General features: G+C 30.2%; 1 protein-coding gene across 3 annotated transcripts; it reads left to right on the forward strand.

Annotated features, from left to right (window-relative positions):
- The first annotated feature begins 3781 nt into the window (after window positions 1–3781).
- On the forward strand, window positions 3782–8449 carry LOC145182503 (N-acetylglucosamine-1-phosphotransferase subunits alpha/beta-like). Of its 3 annotated transcripts, none has more exons than XM_090085614.1 (4): window positions 3782–4132; window positions 4739–6909; window positions 7053–7542; window positions 7635–8449. In XM_090085614.1, the coding sequence occupies exons 2-4, from the start codon at window positions 4747–4749 to the stop codon at window positions 8318–8320; spliced, it is 3339 nt and encodes a 1112-aa protein (XP_089941740.1). In that variant the 5' UTR covers window positions 3782–4132; window positions 4739–4746; the 3' UTR covers window positions 8321–8449. The 3 variants fall into 3 exon arrangements, 2 of the variants coding, with proteins under 2 accessions (XP_089941740.1, XP_089941739.1); XM_090085613.1 differs by lacking the exon at window positions 3782–4132 and adding an exon at window positions 4176–4192; XR_016451919.1 differs by lacking the exon at window positions 3782–4132 and having other exon boundaries at window positions 4214–6909; window positions 7081–7542; window positions 7635–8215.
- Window positions 8450–9862: the final 1413 nt, after the last annotated feature.

Raw genomic sequence — 9862 nt, forward strand, 5'->3', positions numbered from 1 at the left:
AATCTACGAAATTCAAGTAGAAGAGCTTCAAGTAAATTATCATGATTAATTCCTAACTCTTGAATGGTAGGAACTAAATTTATTTTCATGATGAATGCAAGCAATGAACTATTATCCGTTATTTTGTATGAAAGTTTTATTTTTAAACGTTTAATTCATGCAGTAGGCAGTCAGATCATGCAACTTTTGGTTTTTGAGGTTTGAAATTTAAAATGATTTGTTTGAGCATGAGTTTTTGATTTTTGACTTTTGAGTTATGAAAAATTACCTTTGTAGTGCTGATGTTGTGTGAAAAATGTGTGAAAAATAATTCACATGAAATTTTACATTTGACTTTTTTTAAAAGGTTGTGTATTGAATTGGGATAAGTTCGGGCAACTGATTTGTTTTTCTGCTTTTATATATATCTATCAATGGGAAAATGTTAAAACTACCATGGAATCTGGTGGATCACTTAGTTTTTCAACCAAACTCATGATTGAAAAAAAATCAATGAAGCACTTTTTTAAAGATCTTAGGAATGACAATCTAAAATCAAAATACAGTGTTAAAAATATTGTTTATAGTTACCAAATATCTTAAACATATGCCCTCAAATTAAATTTTGAACTGTTTCAACTCGTATCAACCTTAAAAGAGTTACACTAAAGCGAACATTTTGTGCGCGGGTTTCGCAATTAAAAATAAATCAAATGTCTCAGGAAAAGGTGCAAAAGGTGATGAATCCTTAAAATTGACCAAAAAGCAATTATTTCCAGTTTTCTGGTGGTATTAGTTACAATATAACTCTTATTAAATTTATTAGTTCCTAGCGATTGTTTTTTGTTTTTTTTTTTGAGGGTGGCTGGGGGTTTTGCCAGTTTTTTTGGATTTTGACTCACTGTGCAACGCCCGAATGCAAAATTAAAATTTGAAGTTCAGTTTCAAATTAGGCTACTACTAGGACTTGCCGATTCTGGCGCATTGCAATTTTTTTAATACTGCATTGTCATTTTTTTTAATGCTAATGAATTCGAGATGTTGCATTTCCATTTTGCTATACTTAAGGTTATCAAGATGACATCGTGTTCTGAGTTTATATTTAATGATCATCACAGCATCCGAAGAGTTGATCATAGTCCATAAAATGAAAGCAGGGTTTTAGTTTGTAGTGTCCTAGGGCAAGGGTGTGAATTCCGTCTTGTAATATGTACAGATGAAAAAAAATTTTAATTTTGAGTTAAATAAATTTCTTATGTAATTAAAAAATGGATGCAATAAATAAAGTTGACCTTACTAATATGCTTAGTGGTAAAGAAGTGAAATGTTGTACTGAGAAATCTAGTAGATATATTAAATTCGAAAAAAACGTTCGAAAGCTTCCAAAGTGCGTTAAAATGTCGTTTATAGAAATGATTCAAATAATACCATTCGAAGAATTTTTGGGAATATTAAAATCTGCTATTGATACATATAATCATATTGAAATGAAAAAAACAACAAATAAAAGGTTATCGAATGCTTTCTCAGCAAAAAGAATTTATCGCAATTATAGTGGAAATATTATTAGTAATATGAAAGCAAATTTAGATACGAGTAAAATTAATAAAGAATGATTTTATCTATTAGTAATAAATATATAAAATAGACATTTACAAGAGCTTTTCATAGAATAGCGCCTAAAAAGGGAATGCTTGAGAAGGGTGAGTTGGGTCCGAGCAATAATCCGGATCCAATAGATTGATAACCTTTTCCATTTTTAACAAAGAGTCCTTCACCAATAGTAGGCTTTACCCAAGGTCTTAAAAAGATTCCTGATCCTGCAGCAGTCATTTTCATTCCATTTCCATTCTTTTTCAAATAAACGATTCCTCTTCCAGCAATTTTATCAACCATAGCAGAGCCAGCAGAAGAACCTACACCTGCTAACAATCCTGTGGCTAGAGCAGGAACTACTTTTGTAGCAAGAGTGCTGCCTAACATACCCAATAACGGTAGAAGAGCTCCGATGAATCCACCTTCGACTTTTGAGTTGTATGCAATTTGTCTTTTGCTCAATTTAAGAGTGACTCCTTTACCAGCTTCATACGCTTTTGTAATTTTGTTCAATTGCGCATGAGTGATAGCGAGAATATGTTCGCCTTCTAGATCTGAATGAGATAGTCTTATATTGACATCAGTCTTTTCTTGCATCGCTTTTTTTATTTTGTCAGATTGACTTTGTGAAATGTTAATTTTTACTTTTTGGTAGCTCATTTTTAAAAATAAAAGAAAAAAATTATCGCTGAACTGCGCTGCTCGTAAAAAGGTCTTGAAGCACAGAGGTTATTCTTTCTCTAACGTGAAATCTAAGGATAATGTCTTCACCTCTAAAGTCGATCAAGTTACCGTTTTGATCTACAATTCTTGTTTCCATTCTTGAAATTCTACCCACCATGATAGGTAAGTATATCAAGTGGAAAAGCTTGTTCCTAATTTAAACAACAAAGTGAAATACGTCGTTCATCATGAAAATCTAAAACTTTATGAACGAATGGGATTGATCATCACCAAAATCAATCGTGGTATCACCTTTGAAGAAGAACCCTTCATGAAAAAATACATTGATCTCAACACCGATAAAAGAAAAGAAGCTACCAACGAATCTGATAAGGAATTTTTCAAACTCATGAACAACTCCGTCTTTGGCAAAACCATGGAGAATATTCTAAAACGCGTTGATATTAAACTGGTTACCACAAGAAAAGAAGTCTTAAAATTATCTAAAAGCTCTAAATATGAACGAAACAGAATTTTTGATGAACACCTGATTGCAGTTCATATGAAAAAAACAATTGTCTACTACGACAAGCCTGTTTACTTGGGAATGAGCATCCTAGACATCAGCAAAATTTTAATGTTTCAGCACCATTACGACTACATGAAACCTAAATACGGTGATCGCTTAAAATTACTCATGACCGACACTGACTCGCTCTTTTACGAAATAGAAACAGAAGATTTCTATAAAGACATTGCTGATGACGTTGAAAGCAAGTTTGACACGAGCGACTTTCCAAAAGTCCATCCTGCCATTCAAAACTTTGCATTTGACGTTGGGTTTAAAAATAAAAAGGTTATTGGCATGTTCAAAGATGAGGCTGCTGGTAAACAAATTAAAGAGTTTGTTGGACTTCGACCCAAACTCTACTCCTATACAGTCTTTAATGGAAAAGAAGAGAAAAAATGCAAAGGAGTTAAAGCTAAAGTCGTACAAAAACACATCACTCATCAAGACTATTACGACTGCTTAATGAACAAGACAGAAAAACTTGCCACCATGAATGTTATCCGATCTCATCTTCACAACGTTTACACTGAAGAAATTAACAAAGTCGCACTCAGCGCTAACGACGATAAAAGAAACATCCTACAAGACGGAATTCACACCCTTGCCCTAGGACACTACAAACTAAAACCCTGCTTTCATTTTATGGACTATGATCAACTCTTCGGATGCTGTGATGATCATTAAATATAAACTCAGAACACGATGTCATCTTGATAACCTTAAGTATAGCAAAATGGAAATGCAACATCTCGAATTCATTAGCATTAAAAAAAATGACAATGCAGTATTAAAAAAATGGCAATGCGCCAGAATAGGCAAGTCCTAGTAGTTAGGCTTTGTTTTATGTTTAGTTTGGATTTATGTTTCAAGGTTGGCTTAGTCTTTAGACTAACTCTGGTGTTTAGACCTAACTTAAAACCAAACATCAGGTTTGAAACTTCACATGCGATTCTTGCATTCAGACCTAAACGTTCATGTTAGCAAATTAGGATAACGCATTTTGTTTTGAACTTTAGTCGCAAACACAGAAGCGATTATGCGTCAAATAAATGCTCATACCAACTCAACAAATGACAATTAAAACCAAAAATTACGAGTTAGATTTTCTTACATAACTCTAAAATTATTGTTTTTACAGTATAAAACGAGTCAATTAAATTTATCTTATTTCATTAACTATATACGATCCAAACACATGTTTTGAATGTGCTAACGAAGCCGAAATGTCAAAATATTTTCATAAATATGAAGTTAGAATGCTTTAGGATTCTAATAAACAGTTGAACAACTAACACTTAGCCATTCTAGAACGCTCGTTATAAGGTGCAAAGTATTATGCTACCTCTTTCTTACTGAGATTTATCGATGTATTTGAAAACGAAGGTAATTTAATCAGCTCACATTCACACAAAAACAAAGTCAACAATAAGCAACACACAGATAAGTAAAATATTAAAAGCTTGAAATAAGGGTTTTTGGAGGATCACTAACTACTAAAAAAAGTCTATCCATATGTTTAAAAAGATTTTATCATTTGTTGAAGGCTAACTGCACTGATCACTTTTAAATTGCACTAATCACCTTTTAATTGCACTGATAAATGTCAGTACTTTAAATTCAAATCAGTTATTTTACCAAGTATCTGTAATAAAATGTTATCTTACAGTGTTCTTTAAAAGTTCAGTATTAATGTGCAATTAAAAAATGACTAAAACTGATTTTTTCATACAACGTATAACCCTATAAAATGTAAGGTTTCTTTAAAATCAGCATATCTCAGTAATGTGCGACTTGTCAGTGAAATTATAGCAGCTTAGTAACCAATTACACACACACATAGACACACAATTAGACCATTAATCACAAGTATTTATAGCTTTATATAGTGTTTATATGATATTGTACACATTGATTTTGTTGTATTTTTAGGTAACATCATGAAAATTTGGTCTGCTTTTTGTAAACTTATACAAAAGCAAACATATTCTTGTCTCTCTAGAAACTATGGTGTATGGTTTGCATTCGCAGGGATTTGTATTATTCTTGTGTCTGCCTTCCATTTTGGTGAAGTTGCTTTAGAGTGGAATATGATGCGATATGCTAGCAACTTTAAATTTGGTCGTTATTATGACAATATTCGTGGGCGATCATTTGAAACTAGACTTTGTTTACCACAACCAATTGATGTTGTTTACACTTGGGTAAATGGAAGTGACCCCAATCTGATTGATTTGTTAAACCAGTATAAAGAGACACTACTTTTATCTTCAAGCAAAACTATTAGTAAAGAAGTAAAACCTTCAATTTTAGTAGAAAAATTCAAGTGGAAAAATTCAAGTATTTGCCCTTTTAAAAATTGTTTTCTTGCCAAGAAATTAGCTGTTTCTGGTTTACCAAATGATATTACGTTACCTGAAATTACTGTTGATATAGATAAAAGATTTACCTCAGCAAAAAGCTTAGAGTTTTTTGATGATATTGCTATTATTTCATTTGATTCTCAAGATACTGTTAAGAACTTGACCTTTTCAAACTTAATGTACAAAAAAACACATTTAAGTTTGAGAGAAGTATTTTACACGAACACGAACATCCCAGGTAATCAGAAACTTTTTTCATCTCTAATGATGTTGAATTTGAACAATGAAGAAAATAATGTCTCTATTGCTAGAAGCATTGAGTTGATATTACCTAACTCTGTTAAAGAAGTTATCTTTTTCAAGGAAACAAAGAGTGCTGTTATTCATTTTGCCAAACAAAAGTATGTACAGATGTTAATAAGTGAGAGGAATGTTTCTTCTTATGGTTCAAATCTATTTTTTGTGTCACTTATTTGGAAACCTTTTATTTATTCATCTAGTGATAGAAATACAGATTTAACTACAAACCGCTTTGCTGATAACAATGAACTTAAATACTCCTTACGATCTATTGATGCATTTGCTCCTTGGGTTCGAAAAATATTTATTGTAACTAATGGGCAAATACCAAGCTGGTTAAATTTAGACCATCCTAGAATTGAATTAGTTACACATGAAGAGATATTTCCAAATAAAAGTCATTTACCAACATTTTCCTCACCTGCAATAGAATCTAATATTCACAGAATTCTAGGCTTATCAAAGAAGTTTATTTATATGAATGACGATGTTTTTTTTGGAAAAGAGGTTTGGCCTGATGATTTTTACACTCATTCAAAAGGTCAAAAGATTTTTCAAGCTTGGGCAGTGCCTAATTGTCATGAAGGATGTCCATCCTCTTGGCTAAGTGATAAGTACTGTGACAAAGCATGTAATTACACAGAATGTGAATGGGATGGTGGTGATTGCATCAATATGAAAGGCAGTGCAAACTCACTAATTCAAGCTATGAATATCAATGGAAATCAGAACAATATGATTAACAGCTATTGTTCTAGTGGTTGCGCAAACAATTGGCTTGGAGATAGATACTGTGATGGCAATTGCAATACAATTGAGTGTGGCTTTGATGCTGGTGATTGTGGTACACAAAATTTTGATAAACTTTTTTCATATCATTTTCATACAGAGGAACTTGATAACTCTAAAGCGTTATCAATTAAAGTCCCATCTGGTACTTTGTCAATGTTTCTTAACTTAACAAATGTGTTTCAGGATTTAGTTGAAGGGAACTATCAAACAAATGAAATTTTAAGAAGTGCTGTTCTAGGAAAGAAATCTAAATTGCTTTCTCTTACCTTTTTTAAGAACTATTCTGAAGAAAGCATAAACTTTCAAATACTTGGATATAAAGGTGCAAATAATACAAGTAAAGAAGTATTAGCTTTCACTTTGATAGTTGATACAAAGGTTGAGCAAATTTTTAAAAAGAAAGTAATTATAGAAAAAGAACGTAGGGTGTTGTATCCACAAAAATTGTACAACCATTCATTATACCCTTTGATTACAAAAAGTAATGTAAGTTTTGAGCAAATAAACTTAGGAAACCTAACTTTATCTAATACTTTAAAAAATAGGTTACAAATTCTTGAGCAAAATTTCAAAGAAGGTGATATAACTGTAAATGGTTTTAACAAAGAAAAATATCAGCTGTACAAAGAACATTTGCATGAAACTCAGGTAAATATTTGTTATGTGATGATGTATATATCAATATGAAATTCTGGATTACCTATAATCATTGTTTTAAGTGCTCTTTATAGTGACTCCAAATCATCAGCAACATCTTTTTTAAAATATTTCTTTTTTTCTTTTGTTTGTAGAGATTTGGAAGAAAACTTTTTTCTCTAGAAGATAAAGACTCAAAGACAGTTCAGTTAACAAAATTATTGATGGATCCTTTTACAACCTTCTTCAGCTTTTTGCCGTGGGAGAAAGATGGGTTTCTTTATAATATGAGTACTTTGAGCCAAAAATCAGAGAACCAACATAAGTATTTGATAGAAAACAGGCAAGGAAGGAAACTGCTTGATACATTTTCCTCATCCTTGTTACATGTAAGTCGAATTTATAACAAAGCTTTTGGGTATCAACTAAGAAAGGTTCCTGCTCATATGCCTCATATGGTGGATAAAGATATTATTGAAGAAATGCAAAAACAGTTCCAGCCATACTTTGATGACACTTCAAGTCATAAAATGCGTCATCCTGAAGATATGCAGTTTGCATTTTCTTATAACTACTACCTTATTGGAGTTAAAGAGGCACAAAATGTGTCATTGTTGTTTGATAGAATTGACTCAGATCATTCAGGTTTTTGAATTTCTTTTATTTATTTTATACCTATACTTTTATTGTAATTGGTTTTTTGCCAAAAAAAAATTTACATATTTTTCTGTTTAAAGGCACCTTATCTGATCGTGAGATGCGTACTCTTGCTGCTATGTTATTTACAATTCCAATTACCATTGATAAAATCAAAGAACTTGAAACTATGTTTAAGAACTGCTCATTCCGCTTATATGGATCTAAAAATAAAGTCAAAGATAAAATTGAGAATTATCATGATGCAGAGTTACCGTTGATCACAAAGAATTTGTTTTTAGCTTGTCATGAAATATGGCGAAGTTTAACCAGTCTTAACAACTCTGAAACAAAGTACAAATTTGAATTACTCGGGGAAGATGATGTAACATTTAAAATGCTTCAAAACAATGTTTCATTTGTGTTGCAACAGCTAGATTGGATTCGAAAAAACCGGAAGAAATTTATATGTCTAAATGATGATTTAGATCATAATGATGAAACGACACCAACAATTCGTGTTATTCTTAAAGATTTTTATGAAGCTTTTTTTCCAATTCCATCCCAGTTTGAATTGAAACCAAAATTTAGGAACAAATTTTTATATAAAAAAGACTTGCTGATGTGGCTTGAAAATGAAAAGTTTAACACAAAAGTTAAGAATATTGCATTAATGTCGATACTTGTTATGATTATTTTTTGCGTGTATCGTAAAAAACTTCTTAGTACACTTAGAAACTCAAAAAATTTTTTCATTTTTTATAAAAGAAACTTTTTGAACATTTAATTCTTAGAAATTCTTATTTTTTCTTTAACAGCAATAATGTTAAAGTTTTTTTTCCATTATTTATTTTTAAAGAGTGTTTTCACGAAGAATATTTTATCAGAATATTTTTTTAAAAATCTGCATTTCTAACTTTTGAAATTATTTTAACCAAAAAAAAAAACTGAGAAAACATGCTGTGACAGTCATAATTTTACACTATGTAATATATATATATATATATATATATATATATATATATATATATATATATATATATATATATATATATATATATATATATATATATTAATTACAGTATGTGACAAAAAAAAAGATATTATCTATCTATCAACTGCAAAAAAAATGTATTTTTGTGTACCTATATAGACATACAATAACACGTTTTTTTGCAGTTGTTTTGAATGGTTTCATTTTATATTGTTATCATTCACTATTAGTGCTAGTATTTGTACTTAAAGGGATGTAAAGTTAAAAAAAGTGCTGTGTTGAGTTCTACCAAAGTATAGTTTTATCTAAGTAGGTTGAGGCAACAAGTTGTCTGTTCTTATCTCTAAAATCAGGGTTGAAAAAAAGCCTTTTTTTTTGGGAAAAAATCCAAAACTGTTTTTTTTTCAAAACATGTTTTTTTTTGGGAAAAACAAATTTAAAAAACAAATTTAAAAGTCAAAAGTAATTAATAATTATGAACAAGTTAAGTAATAAGAAATGCTTTGAATCAAAATTTAATCGTAACATGGTTACACAAATCAACACATTAACATACCATAATATGGTTATTACACACTATTTTATACTATTCATACTTTAATAGCCTACTGCAATTCATCAATAAATCATCCTATAATTTTCTATTTACAAAAACAAATTTTGCAGCTTTTTTAACCATTATATTTCTGAATCTTTAGTAAACCCGTCTGAAAGTTGAAAAAATTCTTTCATATTGAAGTTGTTGCATTTAACCATCCTTTGATAACCATTTTTACATCCAGATCTAATGGTTTATTAGACTTCCATCATTCTATTGGTGATACATTTTTTAAAACTGATTCACTATACAATTAGGAAAAGTTGGTTCAAGTTATCATATCAAAGTTGGTTTAATGATTCACTATACAGTTAGGTTATATCATATATTAGACTTCCATCATTCTATTGGTGATACATTTTTTAAAACTGATTCACTATATCAGTGCATAGAAATATTATGGCTAATCTGATTAACTTCACAAATTTAGTAACTTTAAGAATGATATGAAGATTTGTAAATAATAAAATATTTTAAATGTTATAGTTTATAGAAAATACTTTAAGTACACACACACACACACACACACACACACACACACACACACACACACACACACACACACACACACACACACACACACACACATACACACACAAAGTATTAAGGGGCAAGTTCAATTAAATTAAAAACATTTTTTTGTGTGAATATTTACATCTATAAAAGTTTTAAATATCATTGGTTTAACCATTAGTTTCATGTAATAATTAAAATTATTTAAAGACATTCTTTTTTTA

This window comes from Hydra viridissima, unplaced genomic scaffold (assembly GCF_058129835.1).
Source record: "Hydra viridissima isolate aposymbiotic clone 2 unplaced genomic scaffold, HvirCarnegie_v1 scaffold_4, whole genome shotgun sequence".
Taxonomy (NCBI): Eukaryota; Metazoa; Cnidaria; class Hydrozoa; order Anthoathecata; family Hydridae; genus Hydra; species Hydra viridissima.

Excerpts from the sequence above, each read along its gene's own strand:
- LOC145182503 (XM_090085614.1), top strand. The coding sequence starts at position 4,747 with ATGAAAATTTGGTCTGCTTTTTGTAAACTTATACAAAAGCAAACATAT. Across the intron at positions 6,910-7,052 it reads AACATTTGCATGAAACTCAG|AGATTTGGAAGAAAACTTTT; the intron begins GTAAATATTTGT and ends TTTTGTTTGTAG. Across the intron at positions 7,543-7,634 it reads AATTGACTCAGATCATTCAG|GCACCTTATCTGATCGTGAG; the intron begins GTTTTTGAATTT and ends TTCTGTTTAAAG.